The sequence below is a fragment of the Corvus moneduloides genome, chromosome 9, assembly GCF_009650955.1.
Source record: "Corvus moneduloides isolate bCorMon1 chromosome 9, bCorMon1.pri, whole genome shotgun sequence".
Lineage (NCBI taxonomy): Eukaryota > Metazoa > Chordata > Aves > Passeriformes > Corvidae > Corvus > Corvus moneduloides.
Window position 1 is genome coordinate 27,729,002 of NC_045484.1, and position 17,205 is coordinate 27,746,206.

A 17,205-nucleotide genomic window follows, 5' to 3' on the forward strand; every position below is an offset into this window, starting at 1 on the left:
AAGGAACAGTCCCAGCTTTCACGCAGAAAGCCGGCGCTTTTCCAAGGCGAGCGTGAAGTTTTTTTACCTTGGGCCTTGGCAAAAAGGTGGGGTGGGGGTTTAGCAAAATCTCAAAACGACATAATATTTAAAGCAAGAGGAATAGACGTAAGATTTTCACATGCTTAATATTTGCAGAAATATTTTCTCCATGTTCCTAGCTAAGGCCAAAGTAGGGAAAGTAACTGGAGAAAGCATCTCATTATTTTATCAGCCTGCGCTGCAAAGAAGCACCTTCACTATGCAGTGACTTAGGGTGGCTGAAGCACATCGTGGATTGGAGATGAGAGCTTGCCTTGGACTGACCATGGACAACTTCCCTGGATCTCCATGCCTTTAAAGCCAGAACCCTATTTTGGGTGAGGAAGATCGCTTTCTTGTCAGCCCTTGCTCTAAGGAAGTTAACATAAAAGCTGCAGCTACACTTGATTAATTCCACGCATTTGGTAACTGGAGACAAATCTCAGCAGTGCAAAGTGAACTTACACTCCCTCCCAAATGTGTGAATTGAGCTACCACTTCAGTGCACACTGTGTTTTTTGTGTAACAAACTACATCTCCTTTGTGTAAGGTGTAGTGTTAGACACAGGTACAAAAGAAGGCATGAATGATAATGCAATAATCATCTGACACAGCCAGGAAAACCCCAACACAGGATGGACTGGGAATGAACAGAAAAACACAAGGTGTGCAGAGAAGCGGTATTTCCAGGCATAGATACTAAACACAGCAGTCCAAGAAGGTAAAAGAGTGGACAGCAGATACCTCAGAGGAAAACAGCAGCATTTTGGACTGAAAAGAGAGGAAGGGGACCAGGTGCCCAGGCTGGGTGCTGTGCCAGGCTGCCTCCCGGGGCAGCTCCCTGGCTCTGCTCCGTGTCCCACAGGGAAGCACCCCAGCAGAGACCCACACAGCTTTCCCTCCTCAGGTGGTGTTCCTGTATGCTTAGGGAACCTCCTCAGGCACCTGGGAGAGTCCTGTGACAACACCAAACAGCTGTTTATTTGAAAAGAGGTTCAGTTTAATGAGCCAGGGCTATGATACAACACTTAGGGGACATGGAAAGCAAACAACCATCCTCCCTGACAGACAGCAGCCACAACCTGGCCACACTCGCCCAGTTTTGGGACACGCTCTTTGTCTCCCCAGGCAGCATTTCAAGGGTTAAGCACAGGGTAGGTAGCACAGGCTGTGCCAGGGAAGCAGCTCAGCCTGCCTAAGATCTCACTAGCCATAATGTATCATTTCATCCTTATGGATAGCTCTTCCATATACAGTTGGAAAGGCTGTTTCCAGAGATCAGTGCCACCTTCTCTGTATTAGTGTACAGTGGGGAAACTGAGGCACAGTGAGGCTGAAGGGACTTGCCTGACATCAGCCGGCACATGACAGAACCAAAATTATCCAGACTCTGCCATTCTCTTGGCCTGGCAAGGATCCATGAGGATTCTGTCTCTCCTCTGGACACCTAGCAGGGCACAACACCACTGCAGAATAACACAGATTGCAAAGCAAGTCACCAATCTCTGTATTACAGCAGAGCTGTGTGCATGGTACAGTAAGTACCCCCTTAGGAGATCTCTCTCTCTTAAAATTGCACTTGAAGACTTCCATTAAAATTACCACACTGGTCCCTGAGGTGTGGGTGGCACACCATGTAGCAGCCACTCTGGAATGGCACCCATTCCTTAAAACATCCAGGCATGAGGATCAACAAATAGCTGCTCCAAGGAGCTCAGTCTTCTGAGCAGGCCCATTTTGTGCAATGTCTGCAAAGAAACAAGGACATTCAAGGCTCAGCCTGAGGTTCCTCAGGTCAGGAATATCCTGCTAAAAGACAAAACAGGAATTTTCTTCAATTCCTGAAGCTTCCAAGTATCTACTCATATCTTCATTGAATGCAGAAGAGCCACAAATTAATACAAATGGCTTTCGTCGACAGGATTTTATTATTGTCTTCATCAAGTCTTCATTGAGACGACCAGTGTATGTGTTTTCCTGATAGCTCCAAGGAAGTTTTTCCAGTGAAGTTTCCTGGAAAGGTAAAAGGTTTGCTCTGTGTAATGTTAAAAAGGACAACATTGCTTAGAGCTGAATCTCCCTCCTCCCCTCAGAGTAGTACCCAGGATGATTTTCACCTTTGTGACACCTTGTGGGTGACACTGACCCTTCCTTAGAGCTGCATTCCTCTTTCCAAGCCCAGATGAAATCTTTCCCTGCCACAGGACCTGGCCACTTGCTCAGAAGGGACTGAACAAAACCTGAGTGTAACTATCACTAATAAATGCTGCAGACCCTTCTCCATCGAGAACCATCTCCCACGGCACCTTTCCTATCCCCAAGTCCCAAGTCTATTCCTCTCTATTGCCTCTCCCATTCCCAAGTCTCTTTCAGTCCCATCTCCCTTGACCAAAACTGAAAGAAGCCAGCTCTGCTCCAAATACAGCTCTGATCCCATGAGAAGTGTCAGATCCTGTGGTGCTGGATCCAGCAGGGACTCCCCTGCTGCAATTAATCAGGAGCAGAAGGTGCTCAGATGTGGTGGTGACAGGCAGCACAATGAAACATAGACAGATACATAATCCCAAGAGGGAGGATGCACGAACCAGCCTTGGACTACCACAAGCCTGCTAAGAGAGGAGGAAAAAGGGAGAGAGGAGGGGCAGACAGTGTTGACAGGGGTCAGGTGGGTTTCTTGCCCTTCGCTGATTGAATTTCAAGACCTCCTCATGCTCTTGAGACAGCCATCAAAGAGTTTAAACACCCTGAAAAGGGTATTTAAGCCATGTCACCAGAGACAATTATGGTTATGCTCCTACAGAGCAGCTGAGGGGGTGCCCAAGTCACCAGCACTTTTCCCCCTACCAAATCTCATCTTGCTGAGGCCGCATGTGGAACAGAATGTATGAGGCAGTTCCACTGTGAGAGATACAAAAAATGATTCATCTGAGAAACTAAAAATGCAATGGGATTCATTCCCTTAGCATAAATAATTCTTTCTACATCCTCCCTGCAATGAATCCTCATTTCTGAAGGACATAATTTTTAACCACCAAATCCATGCAGAACACAGGCAACTTTGGGACCAAATGGAAATGAAAAAGACTGCTCAAAATATAAGACCACTGAGAGGCATGCCCTCCTCCCATGAATGTGGCAGAAAAGTAATTTTACAGAGGGGGAAACAACTTTTAGAAGTTTAAAAATGGATCAGCAAGGAAAAATAATTGCTGGGAAGTTGGTGCTAGCACACCAGAGGAGAGTTCTAGCTGTGAGCAATGAATGGAGGGATAAGGACAGATTAAGGCACTGGTATCAGGAATAAAAAAACAGCTTATTTGCTGTATAGGTGCAGCAACAACTGTCTGAAATGGGGGGGAATAATCAACAGTGACTATGGAACAGCAGGTCCATCCCAATAGAACAGCTCTCAGGGAAGCAGAGAGGGACAGTGATGGTCACTTCCCCAAAATTCTCCAGACTAGGAGCAGTATGAGTACATGCAGCAGATTTAAGAACAGCAGCTACTGGATCACAGATTAGGCTGAATGACTGGAAAAGAACTAAGATCATGTTCATGGAAAAGTGGAGGAAGCAGAGGCTCATTCAGCACACAGAACCCTCACACAAACACACTTCATAATCCATTTATTTACCTGGCTTAGGACATAAAATATTCTAATGTTCCAGTACCGAGCCAAATCCTGCAGAAGAGGTTTCAAATAAATTTTGTCAAAGGTAGGGAAGCAGCCAACAAGAGTTACAAAGGTTTCATCCTCTTCATCATCTGTTATGGACTGGAGAATGGGAATCATTGGTGCAAGGCCGGTGCCAGAGGCCAGCATGAGGAGTTCTCCATGCTAACAACAGAACAGAGAATTTGGAATGAGCTGTGATGGCTGGAAATGGGTGTGCTCATGGTCAGTTCCTCTTGCTGCCACACTGGTAAAGGATCTCTTGAGAAACAACATATCAGAAGGTCATGAACTGCTAAATTCACATCTCCGAATGTATTTTTCTGAAAAGGATTACAGAAAGCACTTAAAGGGTTTACATATCAAATCTAACAAAATAGGTTTTACCCAAGTGTAATAATCTATCCTAACTTTACCCTTGATTTCAATTAATTCACATTCCAGTTTCAATTCTGCAGGATGCTTTGCTGACCCACTGTGTGTTTTCTTCCACTGGAAATGCTCCCTGGGTTTCTTCTGGTTGCTGCAAAGTAAAATCCTGAATGTCCTCTGGAGGAAACAAGTATGTCAGGAAGCAGGACACAATTGCTCTGCATAGAGCTTGGCCACTCAGATTTTGCTTATTTTTGTTGGGGGGGTGGGGGGGGGGGGAAAACCCCACCAAAACAAACCCACAAAAACCCCCACAAAGCTTTGGGATCTTAATGACCAGTGTTTCAATTCTGCTCCTCATTTGAAAGGTCAGAATTAAGTAACTGAATTAGTGTGTGTGAGAAGCCTCCCCCTGAAACCAGATCTGCCTTTCCCTGCAGCCAGCCTGGTATTGGCAGGTGGGATCAGCGTTTGGGAAGTGACCTGACACCTCAACAGCTCAGGGAATACCCAAGGGAGGAGCAGATTAACACCTCCCCTTCGCCTGTGCTCAGTCACAACACAGAGATGTGGGTCAAACCAGGCAAAAACCCATTCACACTCATTGCTGGTGCAAAGAAAGATGTGCCCTTTGTTAGGCACATCACGAACTTCTACTGCAAGTGATGAACACAGAGCCTTGCTAATATGTTCCTGTCTCCCATCCACCTCCTCTTCCCTCTTAAATATTCTGCAGTTCAAGAAGGTGTTCCAACTGACTGCTAATGCTGTCACACTGCACAGTAACCCAGGAAGTCTCTAAAATAATCATGAAAACAGTAATCAAATTGAAGTCTTCCCTTCAGAGTATTGAACAAAGCTTGCTGCCACAGGCTGAAGCATCCTATGTCTCTTAGGAACTAACCTTATTAGGTCGATATGGGAACCCTCCAAATGGCCCACGCCAAAAGACCACGTCTCCTCTTTTCCACGTTTTTATGTATTGTGACATTAGCCCAGCTTCATAGCACTAATAGAAAACATTGCACAAAAGAAAAGAATAATTATACTCCATTGGAAAGTTTCCCAGCTTAAAGTCGATTATAAAGTTAGCTACATTTAAACGAAAAGGGGACAAAAAAACATTTTGTGTGTTTAAAAAAAAAAAAGAAAGATCTTTCTGTTTGAAAAATAACTCAAAGTTATACCCAAAACAAAGACATTTAAATTAAATCATATTGGAACCACTCCAGCTTGACTATAATGTAAACACAACCCCCCTCTCACGCAGCCTGAATTTCCAAAACTGGAAAAAGCTTATCAGAGTTCTTGCTTACAAAGCACACAGAGAAGACTGTGTTGAATGCAAAGCAAAATGCAGGCCTTCAAGTGTTCTCCAAACCTCTGGGTATGGGGTCTGGAAATGCCCTCTGGGTACTATTAGTTACATAAACACCACACAGCTCTTGCTTTGTTTCAGTCTCTCAGATGCTGTGCTGATACAATTAGTGACCCAAAGCCAGGTTTCTCATTTGTAAAACTCTTGTTTTCAGAAGAGATCATCTGGATGCTGAGGGATGCCTCCACAATTCCAAAAGAATATGTTAATATTGGCCCCATGGAAGAAAAACACGAGCAAAAAATCCTGCTTTACTTTCTACCAAGCACAAACAACATTATCCAGGCTGTTGCCTGCAGGAATGCTGATCTCACTCATGACTGATGAGAAGGGAGGAGAGGCTGGAAAATGAAGGGCTTGTCCAAGTAGTCTTGTTGCCATCCATGCCCTAAATGTGTGTCCACTGTGTGGTTAAAGAGAACAGAAGTGAGCAAAAGACCGGCCACAGTCCGAGACATGGCCGGAGAACCAGAACTGGCCCAAGCAGCAAGAGCAGAGAAGCCCAAAGCTGCAGCACACGATGGATCTCGCCAGGATAAGCCTGGGGAAGAGCAACACAACCAGGGGCCAGAAGATGGGATGTGGTACAAGCCCTTGGCAACTCCAGCCCACACAAAAGAAGCGTATTTGGGGGTATTTCCTGCACAGGCATTGGAGAGAAGCCCAGCTCCACACCCTGGTGCCTTGGCTGGCCACCAAGCTGCACTGCAGGCAAACAAAATTGGTGAACCACAAAGCAGCTCAGAAAAAGTGAGTGAGGGAGCCTGTGCTTGTGCTTGCAAGCAGTGTTAGCTAAGAAAGAACACAGATGCTCCTCCCCTCCCAGCCCCTCACTTAAACCTGAAATATTAAGAAGTATTAGCACCAGTTGTTACATTCAAAAGGTAAATCACACACACATCCAGGCTCTGAGTTATTGTCAGAATCATTTTATGTTCAGAGGGCTCTGGGCAGGTGCTAAGTCTCGTGCAAAGAGTGTGCAGTTGCATCAAAGAAGCAAATTTTATACCTCCCTTCTTCAAATACATCTGGAAACCCAAGGCAAGAGCAGAGAAGTCAGGCCCACTTACTGCCTATTCCCAAAGGACCAGGATAATGGAAACTAAAACAATCCTTCTTTCACCAAAATTATTTCCAAAAAATTGAAGTGAAAAGTCATTGAGTGGGTTTAAAATGAGTTTTTCTAAATAAAAAGAAAAAAAAAAAAAAAACACCACAATTCCTGGGGGAAAACTTCCACACCCCATTTTACATGGAGAGAAACCCTAACATTATAAAATCACTCAAAAAGAGGGTTATGCTCTGTAAATGGCAACTCCCTCACTCTTAACTGTAGTATCACAAATGCAATGCTGTAATAACAGGAGACAGAAGGGTTTGAACAGTGCTTGGATTGCATAGTAATAATAATATACTACTTTCCAAAATTGCCTCAATAGTGTGAAATACACCACAACCTACAGAGTGAGTTATAAAAATGGCTGCTTTACACTGGGTGTTACCAACCTCTTTTGTCACTGCCAGAGAATAACTATAGCCCCTTTTGGGATGAAAGGTTCTATATAAAGGAAAGGTATCATTACAATCATTACTATTATTATTGAAATGCAAAACCTGTGAGTAATGAGCCGCTATACATGAAATTTCACAGTCATCCTGTGAATATATCCTATTAATGCAACTCAAATGCAACATTTCTCTCCCCTACCACACACCAATTGCCACAAGAATGGGGAAATGACCCTCCCACAGGTGTCCTAGAGAAGCTGTTCACTCTTCTAAAGAGCAGGGTTTGTGTTCGAACACACAATGCATAATAAACCCCACAAACATGAAATCCTGGAAGACAGGCAGAGGACAAGTGGCCCTTCTCTGCAAGCCACCTGGGATACCCAGCACTCTGAATTTCACACCTGTACTCAAATCTGTGTCTGCCCTGGGGAATCACTAGTGACATACAGATACAGTATTGGAAAAACGTTCAAGCTGGTATTTGCCACACAAAGTAATCATTTACGAGGGCCCTACAAACTATATGAGACAAATTTCCAGCCAAATCTCCTATAAAATCCTTTTGAACTCAAACAGCATTTTGTGGTTGTCTCCAGAAAGGCAAGGGCACTTGAACAAAATGGGCTCTGCCACCCTGTCCACTCTGACAGATGCAGCCTGTGCCCATGGGACACCTCTCTGCCCCGTGGGCAGAGTCCCTCTCAGGCTGCTGCTCCAGAGCCCTGTCTGCACACCAGGAACAGCTGCCCACTGACAGAGGGGTGTTCTTCAAGTAAATACAAGGGGGAGATAAGGGCAAACATGTCCCAAAATCAGTGGTTCAGCTGGGCTGACAACTGGGTGTGATTTCAAAGACAGCCTGAAAAAGCAAACGGAAAGGCGGGAAAGTGGAATGGATACCTCTTTCCACCTGAGGGGCTCTCCCAAGTGCTCCAAGGGCTTCTGCTGCAAAGCATTTGTTTATGTGTCAACTTCTTCTGCTTTCAGTTTTGTGGGGAAAACTGAAATTTTTATCAACAAAGCACAACTGCTTCCAAACAACGGAGGAACCGGTCCATGAGGGATTTGAGACAGTCTCACTTGAAGCACTGACAGCTCGCTTGGGTCCTAAAGAAAACACCTTATACTCTAATCCATATTGTCCAGGCTTACTTACTTTAATTAGAACTTCAAAGTAACCTTCTGCATTCCCAGGGCTAATTGGAGTATAGGCTCTCTGGACCTCCAAACCATTCACCACTCCTCTGAGAAGAGAGACAGGAACCCATTGTGACTTGGGTCAGCTGGGATTACCAAACTCCTGCAGCTCTCTGGAAGGAAGATTGGGCAGGCAGTAGGTCCTCTTTGCAGCAGCCCAGCCTGTGCACAGGTACAAAACATTTCCCTTCCAGAGGCAGAAATCTAGAGGGAATACAAGAGCTAACAGCATCTTTTGTTTTCCTGGTGGCAGCCTCAGCTGTACCACATCCAGCTCTTGGACACACCCCTGAAAGGGATTTTGTGAGAACATGCAAGAGTGGCAAAGGGGAGAGAAAACACTTCAGTTTGCTGTTCCTTTTGAGCTGGGGTCACTTTCTGCATCCAGTCAGCACCTGGTAATCAAATAAAAGCCAAGGCACAGCCTTGACCTCAGGCCTTGTCAATATAGACTGCATTTTCCTGTAAGTCTTCCCTTTCCATGGAATTATCCACCCTGCTCTATGCTACTGACCACGGGAATTGATTGAAGTGACCAAACTTTTTCTGAGCTGTGTGATGAGCCAGGGCTGAAGGGAGGAGCCTGTGCTGTCAGCAGAGCCAGCTGCACACACCAGCCCTGAACATACCAGGGACGTCAAGAGATGCCCATCAGTGGCATCCTAACAGGACTTTCTCTATCTGGCAATAATCACCACAGATGGCTGAGAGACAGAAACTTTCCCCAAGTGGCCCCTTTCTGGCAAGCAACAAACTACACAGGAGGGTTGTTTTGCTAGAAATCAGTCAGGCAGTGCCTGGGTACCGGGGTGCTGAGTTACCCCAAGATATAGGACCTAAAATACTGAGCTCTGGGGCAAGTGCAGCTCATTGTCTTCATTCCAACACGCTGGAGTAAATCATCTGCTGTAACATCTATTCTGTAAGTCCTTCTTTCTGCAAATGGATTTTCTTAATCACACCTAGTTCTTTCTGACCCACCAACGCAGGGACAATGCTGAACAAAACTACAGCTTTTACCTTAGAATTAGTAGGGGCAGTGAGCTCTTTCATCTGTGTCATTGTGGAGGTACAGAAATCATGATTTGCCTGCTATGAAGCCTTTGTCTATTAACAAAACCCTACGTGTTAGGTTACATAATGCAGACTGTTTAACTAGCACAGAGAACAATACCTTAACACGATATGTTGTCCTAAACTCAATCGCAGGCTGCTATTTCCCGGTAATTCAAATTTGTACTGGTAGGTGTCCTCTGTCAGCTGCTCCACCGAGCTCACGCTGAATGCAGTGAATGTATCTGGATTCAGCTCTGAATTATTGCTCTGCAAGAACAACAATAAATAATTACTTGGTTAGATGGTGTCTTTCATGATTTCATTTTTCTCTGGAAGCAAACGTGTGTGCTAATTTAGCGCCAGAGATACTCAGGACGTGTATTAAACGCTGAGGCCTGGTGCAAATTCCAGCTCTCTGCTGATTCATTATCATGTTCTGCAGCGTGCACTTTGGGATCTTGCATTTCTCCCCACCACCACCTTTTTAAATTACACTTTTTTACACCTTACAGCAAGGTCATCCTATTATGACTCACTGCAATCATTTTCTCATGCCTGCAGACAAACAGAAATAATTCTGCTCAAAGAGCCACACGCTGCTTTGGAGGCAACTTTGCAACCTGCTGATGGCCACAGTGAACAGAAAATATTGTCAGTTGTTTCAGCTGATCTTTTTTGCTTGACCCAGCATAGTTAATCTTATGTAAAAGGGCACTGACAGGCTTAAAAATTACACTCTGAAGACAACTGCTCCACCACACACAATGCAGCTTTCTTCAGCATCAAAACACAAGCCTAAGGATCAGGAAAAGATGAGAAAGGTGAGGAAAACAAAGCTTCTCGGAGGAAACTCGGAGAGGAGAAGCTGCAGAGCCAGGGCTGTAATGTGACACCAGGGAGAACTCTACACTTGGAAAATCACATTACAGCAGGGAGAGAGCGGCCAAAGGGGAGGGTGAAGGCTGAGTTTGGGGAACTGCATTTACAGCCATCTCTTAAGGCAGCACTTGAATTTATTGCTGCATCCCTCACCCATCACCACAACCCCACACCCGAACAAGTACGATCAAAGCACAGGCTCCAGGATGCACTGAAGATAAATCAACCTGCTCCTTCTTTCCAACGAGAAGGCTTTTGTCTTGCAGTGCTTTGGCTCTCTCCCACTGTGCAAGCTCCTTCTCGTACACATCGTAGATGCAGGGCTTGCAGCCGCTGCCGCAGCACTGGGATGGAGAAGGTTCCTGGGGCCTCAGAGCCAGCCAGTCCTGCTCGTTGCCACTCATTGCCTGCAAAACACAAGCCCTGCATCAAACCCAGCACGCTGAAAAGCAGCGCGTGCTCATCAGCTGGGTGCTTTTGGAGAAGGACTGAGAAAATCTCTCCCGAGCATCTTGCACGTGTATCAAACTGAAAACCTGGAGCTGATCTGTGTCTGCAACACCCCATTTTTGCTCGAGTGCTCAATGCCTGGTGCAGAAATGCCAGAGCTCACAGCCATCAGAGCAGAGCAGAGCCTTAGCCCAGCCTCAGGCCCTCCTCCCCAGCCAAAGTTACACCCTTTAATCCTGCTCGTTCTGCCTTGGTGATCTTCAAAACAGCAGCTTGGTCACCCGGAGCAGAAACATCTTAAAAACCTGCTGCTCGGTCCAGGAGAAAGGGTGACAAACCCAACCACCAGCTGTGGCCTGAGTTTTGTGCAGCTTTGGAACATGGGAGGGCAGCGAGCTGAAAGCAGCATTTAAGAGCCAAGAGACTTGAGGCAAACAGGGCAAAGTCTGAGGCAAACAACCACTTTGGTTATGGGCTTTGAATATGGCTTTAAACGCACAGGTAGGGGAGGGCAAGAAGCACAGGATTTTATCCCTTGCTCCCGCTGCTTCCGAATGAGTTGTACCCATTGAACACTCCTCAGGTCAAAATCATGCTGCAGACCTCGCGGGGACCCTGCTATTTTTACCCATCGGCTGAGTTAAGGCTGTTCACAACGCACTTGTCCGCATCCTTTGAACACAAAGCGGTCCACAGGAAGTTATGGAGCCACGGGTGACGAAGCGGAGGAAGCGAACATTTATTAGCGCTTCTAGCAGTTTCATTGTCAAGGTCAATTAATTAACTAACCTTCACCCCTGTAACAGAACACACTTATTTTAAGGAGGGGGGTGGGGAACGGAAGAGAGAGCCAAGGGCCGCTGGTCCAGCTTCTCACCGCGCCCGCTCTGTCCGGAGACCCGGCGCACCCACGGGCTATGAACGGGGATAACCCGCCGTGGCCGCGGGTGAGTCCGAGACGCCCAGGCTCGGGGCTGCGCAGATTTACAGAGTTTCGAGCACTTACTGTGCGCGCCCGAGAGCTCAGACACACCGACCCGGGGGAGTGCAGCCCCGACCTCTCCTGCCCCGGGACACGAGCGCTAACCCCGCCGGCACCCGTCCGGGGATGGTCCCTCAAGTGCCCCCCGCCCCACAGGCGATGAGGCGCCTCTCCCCGCCCACTTCCCCATTTATCAGCCCAGCACCTGCCCTCACCCGCCAGGCAATTTGCCGACCCTCCCTTACCGCGGGGCGCGCCTGCCCGCCATTGGCCGCCGCCGCTGTCAGTCACCGGGGGTGACGGTGGGGGAAGAGCTCTCGCCAAGATGGCGGCGGGCGGGCGCTGAGGCGGCGGCGGGAGGAGGAGGAGGAGGAGGATGGCGGTGGGGCCGATGGCGCTGAGGCGGGCGGTGGCGGCGGCGCGGGGCCTCACCCGTGGCTTCGTCACCCGCGCGGGGCGGCCCCGCCACCGCGCGCCGCTGCCGCGCACGCCCTGGACCGTGCGCGGGCCGCCGCCGGAGGTGCTGGCGGAGATGGCGGAGCGGCGGCCGGTGCGGGAGCAGGTGGAGCTGGACACCGTCACATACGCGGGACGGCTGCATTACATGCCCGGCCTGGCCCGGCCGCGCTTCCCGGCCTGGGACCGCGGCTGGCGTGACCCCTGGCACTCGCCGGGGCCGCGCTACGAGGAGATGCCGCTGTACAAGGAGCGCGGGTGCTACATCTGCCATCAGGGTGTCCGCATGCTGGAAGGTACCACACACCCCGCGCTGTCCGCAGCGCTGCCCCTTCCCAGACACTTGCCCTTCTCTGCCTGCCAAGGGTTCTCCTCGCACAGAGTGTAAAACACGGGCTGTGAAGAGCCTGCCCAGCCCCATGAGCTGCCAGGCATAACATATAGAATGGCTTGGGTTGGAAAGGAGCCTTGAGGATCACCTCTGTCACCTGTGATAGATCGTGTTGGGTTTTGTTTCCAGGAGTGCGGCAGGCGCAGTGGCTCACCAAGACGAAGCTGGTGGAAGGTTTGCCCCCAGCCGTGCAGGGCATTGTGGATGACCCGGTACACGGGCTCCAGGAGCTCGAGGAGAGGGCGAAACACGCGGTGTCCCACGCGCGGCTCTGGGACACGGCAGAAGTTGCTCCCAGGAGGGAACAATATTGGTGAGTCCTCAGCTGTAGGGGAGGTTTTAAATGCTACAAAGAAATTCATACATAGGTCTGTTGTTGAAAGAGGGTCTGCTGTGCAAGACCCTTTGCGTCAGATTGTCAGACAAAAAACCCAACAACCAAAGCAACAAATAAAACCCAATTCTGAATATTGACAGTAGTACTGGCATAAACACTACACTAGATTAAAGCTTCTTTCAGGCCAATGTCTCCGTTTCAACTCAAGATCTGCTTCTAGCTGATGCAGAATATCAGTTTTTAAAATAATTGTAAGCATTACCTCTGCCAACTTAAAACAGGACTGGTGTGTGTGATACCGATCTGCAATCTCTGTTAACTGTTTGGGAGTGTTATGCCATCATATGTTTTACATACAGTAATTTTACAGCATTTGCGCCCCAGAAGCATCTGCCTGCTATTATGATCTCATTTTTATGTAACTGTTTCTTTTCTCATTTTACAGCCCAGTGCTGTTTGAAAACCTGATGCATATATGCCGGTTAATGTCTGGGAAGTATCCTTCTCTGAGTAAAAGGATGTTGGCTAGAAACTGCAGGATAGCAGCTATGTGGGAAAGAGGTCAGTTGCTGCTGTGGTGGAAGAATTTAGCTCTGTAAGATAAGAGGGGTAGCAAAGCTCCTGGCTTTAAGGCTGAGGGCTTGGAGAAAATTAAACAATTTCTGGAGCCAGGTGATTCTGGTTTCGATAGTACTGTTGGCATGGGCAGCCTTGGATGATGGCAGGATGCTGTCTCTGAGGAGATTATTAGGTGTTAATCAATATTGACAAGATGGTGGCAGAAGGGAACCGTTGTCTCAGGCCTGATTGTTTATTTCCATGTGTCCTAAATCACTGCTGTTGTTTTTCTAAGGATGTTTAGTTAAGAACCCTAGCAATTAACACTGGCATTTTAGAAGAGGAACCTATAGCTGAGCTACTATTTCAAATGGGTTTGGAGGTGAGGGGGAGAGAGTGAGCCTTGCAGAACAGACTTGCAGAAGCAAATGTATGTACATCTTTCCCTAATGTTATTTCACCAGTGTTTGACTGTAGCCTAATTTCCCTCCCCAGAATCCATCCTCCTTCAGGTCCGTGGCCTGAGTGGAATACTCATGAACTCTATGACCCCAATACCACCAGTAGCCTCCAAGGAGGAGATACTGGCCACCAAAGAACATGTTCTGGAGACCTTCTATCCCATTGCACCTACAATCGATCTTCAGGAGGTGAATGTGTACAAAGAGCTCAATGATACAGGTCAGTGTTGATGATAATTATCTGTCTGTGTACAGGTTAACCTGGGGCCCTTGTCCTTCTGGGGGGCAGCTGAGAGTAGGGAGTGTGTGGGAATGAAGGGACAGAGGAATGGGCACAGGTTTGCAGTGCAAGTGCTCCAGACCTGTGGTGAGTACACTCTTGCCTAAGCAGGACCGAGGAGAAGAACTTAAGCCCCAGCAAACTGCTTGAGCAGTTCCTGAAGATAATGGGAGAAAACCTTGGCTGCGTAGTGTCTTCCTGAGCGGTTTCTGACATGATTACATGCCCTTTAGGTTTTGCAGATGGTTATCCTTACTCTCATCCTCACACCCTGTTCTTCCTGGAGTCGGCCAACGTTCGCACCGACAGGTTCAGACCAGAACAGCTCCGTGCTAAAATGCTGATGTTTGCTTTTGGCAACGCGCTGGCCAAGGCCAAGGCGCTCCATGGGGTACGTATGGGAGGCCGTGCTGGGCCTCTCTTCTTCCTCTAGTGCTGCAGCCAGTGGAGAGGGGCCTGAAAGCCCCTCACAGTAGTTGTCACATCCAGGCTTCCCTGTCCAGAGGTCAAAACCCAACCTTCAGAAATCCAGAAATCCACCGCTCAGCGTGTTTGTGATGTAACACGCACTGGGGTGGCATGGGCAGGAACCAGGGGGTGAGTTCAGCTGTAAAACTCTAACCCATCCCACAGCTCAGTATGTAAATTGACACTTCATTGCTGGCTGAAGGAGGCATTTTAATTAAAATACAAAATCTACATTCAAAACTTGTTTGGCTAGGGTAATTTTCTGGGCAAGGTAACAATATATTTATTTAAATCCTGGCTTTAAACCAACCCAAAGATGCAGAATCAGCAAATACTTACACAATTTCTGTTGTAACTAGCTTTTAAAACATTCTCCCCCACATGCCCCTTCTTTTCCTAGAATGATCCCAGGGTTTTGGAGCAGCCAGTAGTGGTGCAAAGCATTGGCACAGATGGCCAGCTCTTCCAGTTCATGGTGTTCCAGCTAAATACAACAGACCTTGTCTCTAGTGATGGTGTGAAAAATCTAGTCTGGATTGACTCTGATCAGAACCTGTATGAGAAAGCCCAGTGTGTCCCAGAAGTCAAGAAGAGAGTTGTTATGGTAAGGAAAACTTGGGAAATGGTCATAGAAATGCTGCCCTTTCACCTCAGCTGGGGGTCTGGGAGCTGGCACAGAGCTGCAGCAGGTTTTAAACCAGCTGGAGGGACCTGAAGTGGGCATTTGCCTCATTTTTACCGAAGCAGGTGTTTCTGAGGGGACCAGTTCCTGAGTATTTGTAGTGCTGATGTGCCACATGCCAAGCTTAACGTGAACTCCAGCATACAGATATCCCCAGCTGTAATCCACCATCTCATAATGTGCTTGTTTAAAACCAGCTCTGATGAAGGGAGCGCTCACATGCGACCATCAGCCTTGCTGGGGAGTAAATAGAGCACAGGGCTGCCAGTACTGGTTATACTGGGAGGGCATCTCACTGATGGGCAAAGGGGCGCTGCCCTCTGAGACTGGCACCAGTGGAAGTACCCCCACGCAAACCCTTCTGGGGAGGGAGAGCATTTGGAAGCTGCCATGCCTGAAAGTCTTATTCAAGCATGTTTAAAGCCGTTGTTTGTCTACATTAATCACTTCACTGCAAACTGAGCATCCGTGTCTTTTTCTCTGCAGAAGCCCGCTGGAATTTCTGGCTTTCAGCCAGACACATTCAAGAAGTTTCTGGCACTGTATCTGCATGGAACTGTGTGAAATTCAGCTCAAATGAAAATACTTCACCAACTGTACCTGCTGCTTCCCCTTGCCAGAACTGTCGTATAATTAAAGAAAGGTGGATTAATTTACTTTAAAAAATAAATTATATTGTTACTGAAAGTAAAAATTTTTTTAAAACTAAATAGTGCATGAAGAAACTCTTTCATTTTAGGGGCTCACCTCTGGATTTGGGTTAAGAGAAGTCATCAGATGCATCATCCTGCACTCTTCCTCCATTGCCTGGGAAGAACATAAGCCAGTCATTATTCCTCTGCGCAGGCTCTGCTCTCAGTGTGCATCTGCACAGAGCCAGACTCAAACCTATTCCCGAGGTTGCTTTGAGTCCCTCTGAATGCAGAAGAGACTTAAAAAGCTTCAAGGGGAAAGCCTGAGCCACGAGCCTTTTTCATTCTGCCTGGCTTTGACTTTGTTTTACTCCTGGCTGCTGTGGGATGCGTCGTGCTGCCCTGTGCTTAGTTCCCAAAGCACTTAATCGGAGGGATTGCTTTGTTGGATCTGTAGAACCACAGTCCTTTTATCCCCCAATCCTGGATGAAGAGACCTGTGCATTTGGGGAAAGTGGTGTAGAATGTAGCGGGAAACTTTGGTGCCTGTAGCTGGTATTTGCTGCTAAAAATACAAAGGAAGAATTTCTTCCTGCCACACAGAGTTAACTGAGCAGGAAGCGTATTCTTTTTAACATGGGGGGATTAGTGTGGGTTTTGTATGAAAGCTAAATTAGCTGCAGCCAAATGTAGAATGTTTTGCAGTTCTGATACCCTCCAGCACATGGGAAGGAAGAGGACAGCCTGTGCTATTTTAAGGTGTGGAAGAGCACATTTCCAAGAAATTCATCTCACTTCAGCGTCTTGTGTCAGAAGCTGGTCTGTGCTTTGTGATCTCTGGCTGCCTGGATGAACACCCCAGTTGTGTGTTCCAGCCCCAGTCCATGAGGCAGCTCCACTCCGCAGGTTTCAGGAACATGCACCAGTCACATTTGAGATCAACAATTGCACCCTGTAAATTGGGATGCAGTGGCTGCAAGCTAAATCAACAAATCCCTCCATAGTTAGGAGGAGTGCTTGAAAGAGAAATAACCTCCTAAGTGTTGCATTGCTCTGCATCATCTTAATCCTGCTTGCTCCAGGGATGCCGAATTTAGCTCGTCGGAGTAGATCTGCTCAGGTCTGTGATTTGCACCCAGGTGTTTGGGAATACATTTTAACAGAGCTGTGCTCTGTGGAGCCTGTCACAAGCAGTGGGTGTTTCTTTCTCGGACTGTTGGCTCCCTGCTGTGTCACACAGACCCTACTTGACATCCTTTTGCTCTTCCAGCTTCGGGTCATTACCCGTCCTAGGGAGGAAGCCCTGTAGGGCAGCCAGCTGCCCATTAGCATTCCTGAGGAGAGAATTTCCCTGAGGAAGCCTAGTGGAAGAGCGGCTGT

General features: G+C 47.6%; 2 protein-coding genes across 5 annotated transcripts; one reads left to right on the forward strand and one right to left on the reverse strand.

Moving 5' to 3' along the window:
• Nucleotides 1-1,038: 1,038 nt before the first annotated feature.
• LOC116448147 (NADH-cytochrome b5 reductase-like) lies at nt 1,039-11,972 on the reverse strand. 4 transcript variants are annotated; one of them, XM_032118217.1, is made up of 7 exons: nt 11,806-11,972; nt 10,356-10,535; nt 9,368-9,516; nt 8,153-8,240; nt 5,011-5,115; nt 3,696-3,899; nt 1,039-2,073 (listed from the first exon to the last, which is right to left on the reverse strand). In XM_032118217.1, exons 2-7 carry the CDS (start codon nt 10,530-10,532, stop codon nt 1,870-1,872), a joined length of 927 nt encoding a protein of 308 aa, XP_031974108.1. In that variant the 5' UTR covers nt 10,533-10,535; nt 11,806-11,972; the 3' UTR covers nt 1,039-1,869. The 4 variants fall into 4 exon arrangements, with proteins under 4 accessions (XP_031974108.1, XP_031974112.1, XP_031974110.1 ...); XM_032118221.1 differs by lacking the exon at nt 11,806-11,972 and adding an exon at nt 11,585-11,699; XM_032118219.1 differs by lacking the exon at nt 11,806-11,972 and adding an exon at nt 11,368-11,578.
• Nucleotides 11,925-15,903, forward strand: MRPL37 (mitochondrial ribosomal protein L37). The gene is made up of 7 exons (XM_032118216.1): nt 11,925-12,312; nt 12,537-12,720; nt 13,190-13,305; nt 13,798-13,983; nt 14,277-14,434; nt 14,912-15,115; nt 15,680-15,903. Exons 1-7 carry the CDS (start codon nt 11,937-11,939, stop codon nt 15,755-15,757), a joined length of 1,302 nt encoding a protein of 433 aa, XP_031974107.1. The 5' UTR covers nt 11,925-11,936; the 3' UTR covers nt 15,758-15,903.
• Nucleotides 15,904-17,205: the final 1,302 nt, after the last annotated feature.